The 17116-nt window shown below is 44.7% G+C and overlaps 1 protein-coding gene across 1 annotated transcript in view; it reads right to left on the bottom strand.

Moving 5' to 3' along the window:
* Positions 1 to 4369: 4369 nt before the first annotated feature.
* Positions 4370 to 17116, bottom strand: part of LOC311226580 (semaphorin-6D-like) — a 350344-nt gene continuing 337597 nt past the window's right edge. Inside the window, exons 19-21 of the mRNA XM_084312000.1 lie at positions 15412 to 15659; positions 11644 to 11769; positions 4370 to 6284 (exon numbers count right to left, since the gene is read on the bottom strand). Coding sequence (XP_084168126.1) covers positions 4986 to 6284; positions 11644 to 11769; positions 15412 to 15659 — 1673 coding nt within the window. The 3' untranslated portion in view covers positions 4370 to 4985. The remainder of the gene's footprint in view (positions 6285 to 11643; positions 11770 to 15411; positions 15660 to 17116) is intronic.

The raw sequence follows: 17116 nt of genomic DNA, 5'->3' as shown, positions 1-17116 counted from the left end.
GTAGGTTAAGCGTTATATGGAGATACCTTATGTTGGAATCCCCCTCTAGTAACAAAGAAAATGAGGTGTAATAATGATAATAATATAATAAATGGCTTTCAGGTATTAGCTTTTCCATCTCGTGTGTGAGAGTGTGTATATAGGTCATGGTCATGAATAAACACGTGTGCGTATGGTACACACACATGCCAGCACAGACAGTGTCTCTACTTTCCCGCGTCCCGATGGCTCTCTCTGTCCAGGCGAAAGCAAGACCGTTCTCCTCAGAGCCCCATAATGAGGATGAAATCCATTCACTCAAGGATCGACTTCTCTTGTCTGGCACCAATCAAACCAAAGGGATTAGTTCCCGGAAAGTGCAAACATCGGCCGCCAGATGCCGCAAGCGGGACAAACGCTCGAGATAATTGAAAGGAGTTCATGTTCTTGACACTGACTGGTTGCCGTCTTTAGCGCTTAGTGGTCTCTTCTAGCTTCTGGCGTCTAGTATCCATTTGTGTTTTAAAGACCATGGTACACAGACATCATTTTAAGGCAGTGTAACAAATGGGTTTTTGTCAACAATAATGACGTTAACTACAAATCTTTTTTTCTCCAATATTTTTTCCATAGGCCGCTTAAAACTTGACACCGTAAACATTCTAAATGACCACAATATTACTTCCCGTTTGTTAATATCAATAACTGACAGGGAATCAACATGGGCCCAAGCCATTTCCCAGCCATGGAATTCCACTGGAAACTTCTCCAGGCGGGTTTATTTCCCGTCAGCTGTTGATGTTACTGTACCTATTAGTCCACTATGTTGTCTCATTTCACCATCACATTACCATGGAAACACAACAGATATTGGTTGACGTCGACTGTGGTCGTGTAAAGAGTGGGGCGAATGGTTCATAAAAATCAATAAGAGCTGTAATTGAAATAGCCTTGTGAATCGCTAGGAAAATTATCTCTCTTCATTTTAGTCCGCAGCGACTGAAAATCAACTGATGAACTTCATATCTATGCCTCATCATTAAAATTCGCCAATCAGCCATTGCAATAGCTGAAAAATAGCCAAATCCCCATTCGTTTTGCATAGATAACGCACCTTCCACGTCATTGTTCCGTTTACACTGTAACACCACAGGGAACAATGCCCTATAGAGGCCTTTCATGGAATGTTGATGGAAGGCCCATTCCTCCATGTTGGAAGAAACAGACGGTTGCTATGTGTCGATACATGAGAAATATATCAACACATTTTTATAATTAGGTGTCTTACTATTGGATCTCGTAAACAAGTCACAGTGGAACAGTAATAGCATGCTTTTCCTACTCTATCACTGCACAAAAAACGCATGGCATTTTATTTTGGTTACCAATGGTTACAGGCAGCCATGTTGGAAGGCAGACATATACAGGGCCTCTTTTATGTTGCTGTGGTCTCTATTGACTCGACGTGTTGCCGATGCACCATGACCTTCACCAAAACGGAACTCCCGTCACCTACTGGACTGGCGACGACCAAGATAGCAGAAGCACCAACACAGTGTCTCACCAGGCCAGAGCCGCAGGCTGCCAGGGTTCTAATGGAGGTCAGTGGAGCTAAACCAAGGCCTCCCAACCCTGTGTCACAGGTGACCCCAGTGTTTAAAGGTGCTGTAAGTGGTATTCTTTTGTTAAGATAAGTGTTAAATAGCTCTCATTCAAACAGCCATCACTGATATAGATTGTCTGGTCAGTAACTTGAGTCTCCCAGTCCCTCTGGGATGGGGGACCCTGATGTAAACAAGACAAACGTCTTTCTCTGGTCTGCATCCCCTTAACAATTGTGTGTATTGAGCCGTACTGTATTGTACCCATTCTGCAATCTGTTAAATAAAGTTTTCATTCATTCATTCATTCATTCATTCATTCATTCATTCATTCATTCATTCATTCATTCATTCTCTGCTCTGCAGTAAACAGAAAATACATTTCCTGGTATCCTGTTCCCACGTTATCCAATCACGAGAGAGAGAACTTCACACTGCAAAAATGGTTTGTCAAAAATAAGAAATACAAAATATTTTTAAGCAAATGTGTCCTTGAAACAAGTAAAATTATCTACCAGTACAATAAGCATATTTTGCCTGGCAAGATTTCTTGAAATAAGTACAAATATCTAGGGGTCTCTTTCCTGATTGGATAAAGTAGGATGGGATACCAGGACATTTATTTTGTGTTTACTACACTTTATACAGTGATGGCTGTCAGAATGCTATTTAGCACGTATTTAAACAAAAGATACTACCACATACAGCACCTTTAACCCATGGGAATGTTGGGTAGGCTACTGATTTCTTTTTAAGAGGTATGTTTGTAGCCTAGGCTACCATGCTCTCACAGTGGCTCCTGTGCAGTCAAAAGAAATGTGTTAGCGTCATTATCGTTGTAATTATCATTCTCAAACTTCTCGAACACATCCATTGTTTTTTTTCTGATGGAGATTGTTTGATTTATCTTTTAGTTTGGTCTTATCTTGTATTTCTTTCAAATTATCTTTTAATGTGGATGTTCGAGACAAATAAAGACGGAAATAAAGATTTAAATATAACAACCAAATATCACTGTACTCATTTCAGTTCAATTTAGGACCACATTTTCACATCAGGGAGTCCAGGTCCACTCAGTACTATAGAACCACTAGACCCCTGCTGACACTGTCCTCAGATAGAACCACTAGACCCCTGCTGTCACTGTCCTCAGAACCACTAGACCCCTGCTGACACTGTCCTCAGAACCACTAGACCCCTGCTGACACTGTCCTCAGATAGAACCACTAGACCCCTGCTGTCACTGTCCTCAGAACCACTAGACCCCTGCTGACACTGTCCTCAGATAGAACCACTAGACCCCTGCTGACACTGTCCTCAGATAGAACCACTAGACCCCTGCTGTCACTGTCCTCAGAACCACTAGACCCCTGCTGACACTGTCCTCAGAACCACTAGACCCCTGCTGACACTGTCCTCAGATAGAACCACTAGACCCCTGCTGTCACTGTCCTCAGAACCACTAGACCCCTGCTGACACTGTCCTCAGATAGAACCACTAGACCCCTGCTGACACTGTCCTCAGATAGAACCACTAGACCCCTGCTGTCACTGTCCTCAGATAGAACCACTAGACCCCTGCTGTCACTGTCCTCCGATAGAACCACTAGACCCCTGCTGTCACTGTCCTCAGATAGAACCACTAGACCCCTGCTGTCACTGTCCTCAGAACCACTAGACCCCTGCTGTCACTGTCCTCCGATAGAACCACTAGACCCCTGCTGTCACTGTCCTCAGATAGAACCACTAGACCCCTGCTGTCACTGTCCTCAGATAGAACCACTAGACCCCTGCTGTCACTGTCCTCCGAGCCCTCACTGACTGGGTGCTTCGTTCCGGTGTTCAGCTTCTAGAGCCGCCAACTCTGCTTGCTGACTCACCGCCTGCCCCTGTTCCAACGAGAGATACGCTGCGGCTGAGCCCATACTTTGCCACCACTCTGATAATTCATAACACTCATTTCCTCTCCTGCGAGAACCATCATCATCATCATTACCGCCAGCGCCGTGACCCCTTGACAGAAGTAGCAAAGCTTGAATACCAATATGGTACAGAAAAAAACATTCATCGGGTTGGCACGGTGAAAGGGCTTGAAGTAGCGCGAGTGGTTAGAAAGAACGCCGGTCTCACGGAATGGCCGCCGCGGCAGCTGCGCTGTCACGGTAGACCCCACAAAATGGCTGCCGCTTTCACAGAACTGGAGCGGCGACCGGAGTGGCGCCCTTCACTAATCGCCACGGTGCGCGAGGAAGCCGCGCCTTTCTACAAGATCCAGACCCGTGAGCCGTCTAGCCTCTTTATATAGCGAGGCAGACGAGACACGAGGACCCGTCTGAGAGCGGGAGGAAGGAGACGGAATGTTCTCTCTCCGTTTCTGTCTGTGTTTGCGACGCTCTCACCGTCCAATACGTCCCGGCCGTGAAAAAGAGACGGTGAACGGGAGAGCGGATCTACGTGTTCTTCACAGCATCTTCCCTAGTCCATCTGGGTGAATATCGGTCCGGTGACTCTGTCGATTTCCACCTGGCTTCCTCCCTTGCGTCTCTCTGAGAGGAGATTGTTCAGTGAATCATTATGTTGTATCTTTGCAGATTCTGTCCAGGCTGTGTGTGTGTTTGAGTGTGTGTTCTCCTGTCATCAGACTCAGTTGCAGCATCCAAGCCCTGAAGAAACATCTCCCAGGAAACAAGTGTCGTTTGTTATACGTTTTTACAGTAGTTGGTTTTGTCCCGACCCCCTGGTTTAGTCCTGACCCCCTGGTTTTACCCCGACCCCCTGGGTTTGTCCTGACCCCCTGGTTTTAACCCGACTCCCTGGTTTTGCGACTTCCAACAGGGGCTGTATCGGGCTCACTTGACAAGGAGTGAATGCTGGAGACACATAATGCCACAGGACTGAAAGAAAGCTGCATTGATCCCGACTAATCCAGAATCCACGTGAGGCTGAGAAAACCCTTAGAGAACATTACAGTTTTGGTGTCTCGAGAGATCCCTTCACACACTCGCTACTTTGCTGTATAGTCTAGTGACAGAGAGAAGGATTGGTTCATTATCCCAATAGGAAGGAGCCAAGGATCCCAGCTGGTCAGTCCGTCTGTTGGTCTGTCTCTTTGTCATCGCTCACCATTGTCATGGAGCCACAATGGAGTGTTCATATCTCAGAGCGAAATAGATTGAGTATTCAGTCTGTCCTCTCTGTTTGTTTGTCATTCTCAGTGAGCCAAGTAACCACCTTCGAGTGGTCACACATTGGAGTAAGCCACTTACACACAACATGTGAGTGATGGGCACAACGATTAGTAATCAACTCTCTCCGAGTGTCTCCCGCCGATCGTCACTAACGAGCGAAGCAGGCGGCATTCCGAGTCGCCAGGTCACGACTCAACAGTGTCCCGTCTCAAAAGTCTCAGTAGTTGTACTTCCCTGCCTGCGCCACAGGCGACGTGGCTGTGTTCGGGAGGAAAAGCGGTTTCGGTGGCACCTGCGGCTTGAGCGAGGCGGTCCGCCGGACGATGGCCGACCGCTGGATGTGCGGCGGCTCGCTGAAGCTGTGCTGCCGTGTTAAACAGGCGCTCCCTACGAGAGGCCTCTGGGCCTCGCCGCTTTCACTTAACCCCTCCCTGGCCCCCGCAGGGCCGTTGCTGCTGCTGTTGTTGGTGTTCATCCTGGCCAGGAAATGTGTCGGCGGCGGCGCCCCCCGGTGGTTGAAGCTATGGTGGCGCGGCACAGCCCCCCCGCCGCTACCCATCTTGATGAGGGAGTGGCGTTGGGAGTGGTGGCGCGCCACGGCAACCCCGCCGCCGCCTTCTTCTCCTGGCCCCTCCGGAATCACCTGGTGCTGCAGCGGAGTGCAGGAGGAGGAGGCGCAGGAGGAGGAGGACGAGGGGATGGAGCTGGAGGCGGTGGGGTTGTTAGAGGAGGAGGAGGCCGAGGAGGAGGACGTGGTGGAGGAGGAGTTGTGAGGAGTGACGTCCAGCCGCTTGGTCAAGCTGTCTCTGGGTAGGGTGGAGGTGCTGTAGTACGGAGCGGATTCTGTCTCTGGGATCTGGGGCTGGTGGCTGCTGCTGCTGCCGCTGTTGTTGTTTTTATGGTAGTGGTTGGGGTTGTAGTGGTGGGTGCGTGTCTGGGGTTGGTGCTGGTGGTGGTGGTGATGATGCCCAACAGAGGAGGAAGCTCCCGGGAAGAGAGAGGACGAGGACGAGGAGGTGGAGGTCAGGACCTTGATCCCTCCGTTCCCCGAAGCGCTGACCTCGTGGATGTGTTTGAGCAGCTCGTCCAGCGCCGACACGTCGACGACCGTCTGAGGTAATGACAACTGGGAACGGTGGTGTGGGACTCCTCCTCCTCCTCCCGCAACCGCATGCTCGTCATTCGAGGTCTTCCTCTCCTCCGGGAGGTGCAGGGAGGAAGAGGAGGCGCCCGCTCTGAGCAACGCCCCGTTACTCAGATCGTTGCCGTGCCGGTGATGGGAGAATGGGAACACTTGCTGGCTCAGCGAGTTCCCCACCACAGCCATGAAACCCGGCATGGAACCCGGCCCTGAGCCGGAGCTCCCGCCTCCGCTGGAGCAGGACTTGGGGTGGTCCTTGCCGTTGTTGCAGTTCTGGTTCTTCTCCCACTGGTGGTTCCGGAAGGTCTTCATGTTCTTGATGGGCAGTTCTGGAGTGGATTCTGGGGTGGGGAGGCCCGACAGCTCTCCTTCGCCCTGGGAGAGAGAGAGAGATAGAGAGAGAGAGAGAGAGAGAGAGAGAGAGAGAGAGAGAGAGATCCGATTAGATCAGGTTATCAACCTTTGTGTCAAAGAACACTGAATTGTTACACTTTTTGCTGCAGACCGCCATTTGATGAAAGTTTGTCTCAGGGACCCTTATCCAGGGGTATAAATTGTACTTTGTTACAATACGTAAGTACTGTTTTGGGGGATTTGTACTTTACTCTAGTATTATTAGGTTTGTATACTTGTACTTTTACTCAATTACATTTCAGAGAAAAAAAACATACTTTTTACTCCTTACATTTAAAATGCAGACCTACAAAGTTTTAATTAGTATATTTGTTTCTCTGGCCGAACTAACGTTAACGTTATTAATCCTGCGGCCGCACTTTATTTAAAAACAGCCAATCAAATCCCCATCAATGGGAAATTAACCCGCCCATACCCATGCTGATTGGTCCTTGTGCAAGACTAGAAAGCGGGGATCTTTGATTAAACACCTGCTATCAGAAGAATAGACAGTCAGAAAAAAAGTAGGGATGTCCGATATTGGCATTAAAATGTGATATAGAAAAATATCGGTATCGGTTTAAATTTTTTTACATTTTTATAACCTTTATTTAACCAGGCAAGCAAGTAAGAACACATTTTGATTTTATTTATTGTCAAAAGTATGCATAATGTTGTGTTAATTCCACAACAAGAGATATGTAATGTTAATTACCTGAAATTATTCCATTTTGGGGGGGGGGGGGGGGGGGGGGACCCTGCATATATCGGTATCGGTTGATATCGGCAGGGCCGCCTCAGGGGGTGTGCGAGCAGTGCGGTCGCACAGGGCCTCGCGGGAAGGGGGGCCTCGCAAAAAAAAATATCTATATATATTTTTTATTAATTTTTTTTATTATTATTTTTTATTTTTTTTTTTTTTTTTTGCGAGGCCCCCCTTCCCGCGAGGCCCTTTTTCATCACAGACCTAAAATCTAGTTTTGCTTATATGCTTATATATTTCACATTAGACACGTTTGTAGAATGTGTCTGACTTGTTCCTGGGTCTGCAGTCCTGCAGCTGCAGACATACTCACTATTGGAGCTCAGCCTCTGGGGTTCTGCAGCAGCATTGGTTTCAACGAAGGGAGTGGTTTTACTTACATCATGTGTAGACAGTACGCCGGCAGCGTGAGTCGGCTGCGTTTGACATTTTCGCGCGTGCAGCTTTTGACTATGCTTAGTTATGCCCAATAGCCAAGACGAAGAAAGAGGTCGGTCATTATCAGTCGGTCGGTCACCAACCAAGGAACGTTGACGAAAGGCCTCTCGCTAGCGGGACAAATGGCCGGAGCCTTTCATGGTATAGCCATGTCGGCTAGTAGCTAGCTTAGCTAAATGCTAACTAGCGTTAGCTAACCAGGCGAGGCGAGTGGATGTCTTTTCAAAAGAAGGAGAAGAGAACTTGTGAGCAGATAAATCTGTTAGGCAGCAATACGCCGAAATTACACCGTGGGGCCAAGAAAGTATCCTTCCACGTTGATACTGCGTTATGGTGAGTCAACTTATGATTATATACCCGCCGTGGATCTGAGTCACCTGACCCTATCTCTCTTTCTCTCTTGGAGCCAAACTGGTCTAGCTAATACTACTAGTAGCTAACTGTGTGAGCTAACTGTTAGCCAGTTAGCTGTTTAGCGTCAGCTGGGAACGTTCGTTTGATGCTATCAGTTAGCCTTGAGAATAGCAGGCCCTTTGACAGAAGATGTAGTCGGGCCTGCACCATGACAAGGCTCTGGCCATAGCTTCTTTTTGTCCCGCCAGCGAGAGGCCTTTCGTCAACGTGGAGACCTTGCGGCCTTTCGCCCAGCGTTCATCGTGCAGGTAACTTGGATTAATGAAAATGTCATGATGACATTACCCCACTCTTCCTTCCTTCCCCTCCCGAATGTTTTGTTAATAACGATGTTTTTTTCCAGGCAAAACATATGCTACTTCACAACATTTGGAGATACGACATGTGCTGTGTGTGAATGGTCGTTTGTGTAGCTTGGGTAGCGTTGGGCCGTTGGCCAAAGCTGTGTGTCACGTGGCCTGGTGTCACAGTACCTGGCTAGCCTATTTAGCTGATGTCGGCCATTGGCTCCTTGCTGCTTTGGTTTCTCTGTTGACCCTCTTCTTGTTGGATTTAAGTGTTGATCTTTGTCCTTTTGAATCTCTCATACATGCTATAGTCTCTCTCTAACACACACACACACATGACAAACACACATGTTCTCTCTCTCTCTCTCTCTCTCTCTCTTTCTAACACACACAGTCTGCCTATGGCGGCCTTTCTCGATGGCTAGGCTGTGCTCAAGGATCTTCAGTCACAGTGCTCAGGTATTCTGCCACTGTGTACTCTCTGTTTAGGGCCAAATAGCATTTCAATTTCTTTCCAATGTGTCTCTCTCTCTCTCTCCTCTCTGTACACTGTATATTGACTGTAGAACGGGAGCTCTCTCTCGCTCTCTCTTTTGCTATATGTTGACTGTATCATGCCCCGCCTCGGGCAGCGCTATTATTTAAGAATATGTTGACTGTATAAAAAAAAAAAAAAAAAAAAAAAAAATATATATATATATATATATATATAATTTTTTTTTTTTTTTTTTTTTTTTTTTACCTTGGGGGGGGGGGGGGGGGGGGGGGGCCTCGCGTTAAACCTCGCATTTCTCCCAGGCGGCCCTGGATATCGGTATCGGAAATTAAGAGTTGGACAATATCGGTATATCGGTATCGGTAAAAAAGCCAATATCGAGCATCCCTAAAAAAAAGTTTAAACTTTTTAGTACATTTAAAAGTAGAAACGTTTAAACTTTTATGCAAGTGTGTTTTTAGCCAGATACTCTGACTTTTACTTGAGTAAGATTTTGAGACCGTACCCATACTTTCACTTAAGTATAATCTCTGGGTACTTTTTACACCCCTGCCCTTATCTGATAACACTGTTGTTGATAGATATGATTAACCCTCTAAAGCCGCGTGTCGCACCCACGCACCACTAGACATCTTTAGCAAAACATTAAATATATTTGAAACCGTTTGTGATAAAGACTAGCTTTAAATTGTATCCGAATCTCTCCACCAATATTTAAGCTGTATCTCTCCATCTCCCACAGGCTTACTGGAAGTGCGTGAAAGTAAAACATAGAATCTTGAAATTAAAATGTTCTCTAATCTAATCTGCTGTATCTATCTATCATATATCTATGTCTGTCACTATAGCCAATGGAAATGCTAGACATGGTCATGTGGGCTTGGAAAACCAATGCAATTCCTATAATTTCTCTCTATATGAAGGCAACGCCTAAATGTATGTATACATTGTCTGCTAAAAGACACCCAGAACAATATCCAAATAAATGGCTGTCACTCACTGAGGAAAGGATGTATTTGCACCACATTTCACATGGAGGTTGAAAACACTGGTAAAGTATGTATTTATTCAACAAAACACAACATTTCCTTTTATGTCAAATATTGTATGCTCACACAAATGATGGTGACTTTACACTGCACCAGAAATAAAGGGTAGGTTCCCCTGAATCATAAAAGATATAACACTTGATACTGAATAAGCTCAGAATTTGCAAAGATATAACACTATGTCCAGGCGAACCATTGTCTATGTAGGCTTTAACTGTTTCAGCGCCAATGACGAAAAAAGTCGGGTTAACTCGCCATGCATTGAGCACCAATCACGAGAAAAGTCGGGTTTTAATCGTTATTTCTTTTATTTGCTATATCCATTCATAATTCATCCATCCAGCCTGATGGATTGGGCTGTGCATCGATCTAAGAAGTCCGGTCCGGGTTTTCCTTCTTGGGCATGGGGAGCGGTTATAACACACAGGGGACACTGGACACTGTGGATTCATGTTTTTTGGTTGACAAACATTGGAAAGACGACCGCGATCAATATTTGGAATGGCGATCAGGAATTGGATTATTCTTTTTGCAGTAGATCAGATATGAGGTAAGGACGACTTTTCCTCCCCCGCTTATGTGCGTGCATGATGAAACATAATACCGATAATCTAGCATTTATTTCAGAACGATTCATAAATCAAGTGACAAATGGCACGATTTCTAAGGAAATGCATTGAAGCACCGTTTGCTGGAGTTTATTGGCATTCGACAGAATCACTCAAACTATACTCATATTCACCACGGTATAAAATGGAAATGTATCTATGAAAAGAATATCTGTTTTTTGCATGTTGACCGGAAGAAACTCACTGACAATCGACGTGTTTATTAGATCCATAGCTATAATATTTAATATCGTTTTTAGCCCTGCAAACATCGCACCCACCCCTATTCTTTAAAGCAATGGCCTTCTTACCACAAGGTAAACAGCAACCCCTAGGCGCTGAATGAGTTAAGGGTTAATGCCAGAATTCCACAACTGAAATATCAGTTGAGAAAGTGAAACCTATGATCATAAAAGTCACTCACAGTCACATATTCTGTCATTGACCTCTAATGAATTAAATAATTAAATGAAACTATTCCCAATTTATCTGGGGACCCATTGGGAGCTCATCAAGGAACCATAGGGGGCCCCAGATCACATGTTGAGAACCACTGTATTATAGGAACACGCCAACATTATGGGAAATCTTCTCCAGAGTCAGGTGAGAAGATAGATAACAGTACCAACTTCCTCTCTGTGTGTTCCGTAGAAGGCTATGTGGCTGCAAGCTAGCCTAGCTTAGCATAAATGAATGGAAGCAGATATGGAACACTAGCTTAGCTTAGAACTCCGGGAGGGGTGTTTTTGGCCAACAGCTAGCCTAGCTGGTCCGTATCCGCTTCCATTCATTTGTGAGTAAATCGGTATCTATCTTCATGTCTGACTCTGGAGAAGACGGTACACGCATTTCCCATAATGTTGGCGTGTCCTGAAATTAATTTGTGCTTTCAAATGCAAGAGAGCCAGAACAGTGAAACTAAAAAGCTCACAGCTTGATGTCACGCAAATGGCCCATCCACACAAACCTATTGTATAGTAGTGTACATAGGACCCAGTGCCTTTTATTCGTAGCTAACATTGTATTGCATTTATCTCAGGACTTTTAACATTTTTATCATGTCTATTTTATCATGTCTATTTTATGTCTATTTTATTATCTTCTACTTATTTTACTTACTATTGTATTATTGCACAATCGAAGCGAGCATGGCCACCCGCATTTTACTGTATGCCCTGGTATGTATGTGACAAATAAACCTCTTGAATCATGAACCTGTGGCGAGGTGCCGCGTTAGATGAGAATGAGCCCTCAGTCCCTCCATGTCTGTGGTGCGTCTGACCCACCTGGGAGAGGTCGGGGTCTCCTAGCGGAAGCCCGTGGTGTCCTGGTGTGTGGAGGTGGGGCTCTCCGTGCCCGTTAGGGATGAAGGAGTTATACATCTTCGGCGTGGACATGTCCAGTTTGTCCTCCTGGGGGGAGGGAGGGAGGGAGGAATACAAACAGTTTATGTTTATTAGGACCCCCATTAGTCATCATCGACGTGTTGACTATTCTTCCTGGGGTCCTTACAGATATACACATATACAAATATGAAACATTCAGTATAAATCAGTCATATATCACATACATAATCAATAAAAAAATAAAACAAAAGAAGGTCATAGGTGAATCCATTTCACCATACCTTTAAAACTAAAACAAAGTAAACGGAAGACGTTTGGATAACATGGCTGCAGCTACACTCGACACTGATTTCCTTCCGGATTATGGCTCCTTTAAGTTTCTTTTTTAAACTGTCCTTGTTTGCCGTCCGTATGATATGTAATGGGATCAACAGGGGTTGTTCTGAATCCTGTGAACTGTCGAATCTTGTGTGGTGATCTTCTACCTTACCCTCCAGAACGCCAACAATAAATATCTGCGCGTGCGCAAATGTATTTTCCCGTAAAGATGCCCTTTGCAAGGGATGTTTCACTCTATAGATATGTATATATATATATTCATATTTATTTTCCTATTCTCCCTGGCATGTGATCCCATTGTCATTGTTATGTAGAATTTAATTGATTTAATTTAATTGGTCATGTCTTATTTTATTTGTTATCATTATTATTATTGTTATCGACTGTCTTAAAAAAAAAAAAAAAAAAAAAAAATGTATCACAAAAAAATAAATGCCCTTTTCCACTAGACTACAGATCAGGGGTCAAGGGTCAGGAGTCAGGGAATTCACTGGAGGGTAACAGGAAGCTTATAGATGCCAAGCAAACACGCTGCATTTTTTTTTGATTGTCGGCATCTCAACCAAACATTGATTTCATGTTCGTTCTTTTGTGGTCGGACACTATCTTTTGGATTATTGACACAAGCATACTATGCTGTCACAGCGGAATACAGACCGCCATGTGAAGAACAAATTCACTTTGAAACACCAAACGGCCACTTAAAGGAACACGCCAACATTTTGGGAAATTAGCTTATCATCTTCTCCAGAGAGAGACAAGAAGATAGATACCAGTTTTATTGCTGTGCGTTCAGTAGAAAGCTATCTGGCTGCACGTTAGCCTAGCTTAGCACAATGAATGGAAACGGACATGGCCTATCTTCTTGTGTCTCTCTGGAGAAGACGGTAAGCCAATTTCCCAAAATGTTGGCGTGTTCCTTTAAGAAAGCGTATAAAGCAGTATCGCTAGCTGTCCTAAAAGATTCATGCGATTCGCGACGGCTGCGATTCACATTCTGCAGTTCAGCATTCAGCAGCAGCGGCAGCAAATATGCCTGTGTTGACGTTCCAAGAGCCGAGATCCCAGCAGAAACACAAGGCCGCTGTTCAGCTTTGATGCACAATCTAACAGTGACTCGCTTTGACATCACTTTGTTCTCCACTGTGAATGTTTACCTCGTTATTTCTTCCTTGCTGCTCCAACTGTCTGTGTTCTGTGTTTTTTTATTTAGATTTACTGTATTATTACATTAATATCTATAGCTACAAAGATCGGGAAACTCATCAGCCAAAGAAAAACATTACGAGAAGGATGTTTACCTGCCGAAGCGTCTAATAGACCAGGGGTTCCCAAACTTTTCAGGCCGCGACCCAAAAATAACGGTGTCAGAGAGCCGCAACCCCCACTATTATAGGAGGTAAATTTCTTTTTTTTTTATATAAATGGAAATGTATGGTTGAAACATGCACACGTTCAAACACTAATAAGCATCGGAGGCTTTTAACCAGGGCCGGACTGGGGAAATCATTCAGGCCAGGAAATATAGTGCAAAATATAGCCCCAGTCAGGCCACTTTTTAAGCAGGGGGTCCCCCACCAGGACATTTCTTGTTACAAAGACTTCATTTCCTGCATTCTGGTGCAGGCATTTTTTTATTTGTACCCTTTAAATGCCAGTGTTTGTGATGGCATCACAAATTATTGTTAAAAAACAGGCTAGCATATGTATGATTAGCAACAACACTGATTTTGATGGATTTTCTGTTTTTTTGTAATGTCAGATTGAAAATAATACAATATTTTATTCAACTTCAGCCCTGATCATAACACCACATATTAATTTTATAATTCTAACCCTTTAAATGCCACTGTGTGTAATGGCATATATTTGCAATATATCAAATGCAAAGTAGATTTTTCTGGGGGGGATTATTACAGGCTAGCATGTGTCAATGATTAGCAACAACAGTTTTTTGTAAGGGTTCCGCCTCCACAAATCACATGCGGCTCCTTTTGTGTGTGTGTGTGTGTGAGAGCAAGAGAGAGAGAGAGAGAGAGATAGTTCTCCAACTTGTGTGAGTTGCAGTGATCTCCTGGTTGTTCCCCACCTAACTATTGCGCTGCTGCAACTAGAAACACTGTCCTGGCCTGCTTCTAAGTTCAGTGGCCTGACTGCAAAAAAATAAATAAAACCTTTTTATTTTTTTGGGATTTTTGAAATCATCTGGCGACCCCTCCCCGACTTTTGGAACCCCTGTAATAGACAATACTAACTTACCAGCCACAGACAGAATGTTCTATTCTATTCAGCCTTTATTTAATCTTGAGAAATCAAGTTAGACAGACAGACAGACAGACAGACAGACAGACAGACAGACAGACAGACAGACAGACAGACAGACAGACAGACAGACAGACAGACAGACAGACAGACAGACAGACAGACAGAAGAGGGATATGAGGACTATGTGTAACTAGGATATATATATGAGGACTGTGTGTAACTAGGAGGGATATGAGGACTGTGTGTAACTAAGAGACATATGAGGACTGTGTGTAACTAGGAGAGATATGAGGACTGTGTGTAACTAGGAGGGATATGAGGACTGTGTGTAACTACTGTAGGAGGGATATGAGGACTATGTGTAACTAGGAGAGATATGAGGACTGTGTGTAACTAAGAGAGATATGAGGACTGTGTGTAACTAGGAGAGATGTGAGGACTGTGTGTAACTAGGAGAGGTATGAGGATTGTGTGTAACTAGGAAAGATATGAGGACTGTGTGTAACTAGGAGATATATGAGGACTGTGTGTAACTAGGAGGGATGAGGACTGTGTGTAACTAAGAGAGATATGAGGACTGTTTGTAACTAGGAGAGATATGACGACTGTGTGTAACTAGGAGATATGAGGACTGTGTGTAACTAGGAGAGATATGAGGACTGTGTGTAACTAGGAGGGATATGAGGACTGCGTGTAACTAGGAGATATGAGGACTGTGTGTAACTAGGAGGAACATGAGGACTGTGTGTAACTAGGAGGGATATGAGGACTGTGTGTAACTAGGAGAGATATGAGGACTGTGTGTAACTAGGAGGGATATGAGGACTGTGTGTAACTAGGAGATATGATGACTGTATGTAACTAGGAGAGATATGAGGACTGTGTGTAACTAGGAGGGACATGAGGACTGTGTGTAACTAGGAGGGACATGATGACTGTGTGTAACTAGGAGAGATGTGAGGAGTGTGTGTAACTAGGAGAGATATGAAGATTGTGTGTAACTAGGAGAGATGTGAGGACTGTGTGTAACTAATGACAAATGTAATTTGCCTCATGTACAGTAATCCTCAACAGCTTCCTGAACCACCAGCCAACCAAACCAACCTTAGGCTCTGCGTCCAGCAGTCCGTTCAGCTTGGCCAGCGACCTCAGCGACAGGGCGTGCGGCAGGGAGACCTCAGGGTCCTTTCCCAGCCGGTGGGCGCGGTGGGCGCTGTGACTGCAGTAGCACGACACCAGGAAGCCGGACAGCATGGCCCCCAGGAAGAAGGCCACCAGCACACAGGCGATGAGCAGAGTGTAGTGGACGCTGGCGCTGGACCGCTGATCCAGGTCGGGGAGGCGACGCACGCCTGAAAGGAAAACCAACACGAGAAGTGAGAGAACCGCCGGGAGTAACTTGTGATTTGTTTTTTTATTAAAAAAAATAATGTAGATTTCTTTTTAGCGTTTTTCCAGCTTTATTGGTCAGACATGACCAACAGAGGAGAGGGAGAACGGGAGAACATGTGGGGGACGACATGCGACAAATCCGTCTGGGAGCGGGAGGCGAACCTGGGTCGGCCGCGTGGGTCTGCGAGGCAGTATGCGGTGCGCCACTGGGGTGCCCTTGATTCGTTTTTTTTAAGGCTCAAGTGACGAGAGTATATATATACGTATATATGTATATATCAAACACCAGTTCCATCACTGTGATACATATTGATATGGGAAATGTATCAACACTTCTCTCTTAGAGAGAGAGAGAGATGGAGAGAGAGGGAGAGAGAGAGAGAATACCCAACCACCATGAATGATATAAAACTAAGGAAAACGCTGAGACGGTAGACACAACGCTGAGTGGACACAGCCTGGCCATAGAAACATGCCATCACAGGCAGTGTTCACTTTGTCATCAGGGAGATGTTGAGACAGAATCTCACTTCCTACTGTACTGTGAGAGGTTTTATTTGATAAATTAAATCTATCCTGAGTCTATCCATCTCCCTGATCCTCAAAAGCTGTTATATACAGTATGTGGGGAGTAAAGTCAGTGTGCAGTATTAGCTGCAAGATGTGTTGATTGTTGTCATACAATAGGACAGGGGTTAACAAAGTTTTCAGGCCGCGACCCCCAAAATAACTGTCAGAGAGCCGTGACCCCCACTATTATAGGAGGTAGTAAGAAAGTAAAAAAAAAAAGAGAAATTATTACACACAAAAAAAATGGAAATGTATGGTTGAAACATGCAAACGTTCAAACGCACACACACACACACACACTAATAAGCATTGGAGGCTTTTAACCAGGGCCGGACTGGGGAAATCATTCAGGCCAGGAAATATAGTGCGAAATATAGCCCCAGTCAGGCCACTTTTTAAGCAGGGGGTCTGGGGGTCTCCCACCAGGAGATTTTTTGTTACAAAGAGTTAATTTCCTGCATTCTGGTGCAGGATTCTTTTTATTTGTACCCTTTAAATGCCAGTGTTTGTGATGGCATCACAAATTATTGTTAAAAAACAGGCTAGCATATGTATGATTAGCAACAACACTGATTTTGATGGATTTTCAGTTTTTTTGTAATGTCAGATTGAAAAAAATACTCACTCTTACCATAAGGGACTAAATTGTCCTCTTCAAAAACGCCATAAAAATATGACTATGTTGAAATAATTTACCACCTTTTCTTTCAAAAAACTTTTATCCAACTTCAGCCCTGATCATAACATATTCAATTCATTTTATAATTCTAACCCATTAAATGCCAGTGTGTGTGATGGCATATTTGCAATATATCAAATGCAAAGTAGATTTTTCTGGGGGGGATTA

The sequence above is a fragment of the Notolepis coatsorum genome (genome assembly GCF_963971535.1).
Source record: "Notolepis coatsorum genome assembly, chromosome: 4".
Taxonomy (NCBI): domain Eukaryota; kingdom Metazoa; phylum Chordata; class Actinopteri; order Aulopiformes; family Paralepididae; genus Notolepis; species Notolepis coatsorum.
The sequence above is the reverse complement of the archived record's forward strand: the minus strand, read 5'-3'. Positions and strand labels throughout refer to the sequence as shown.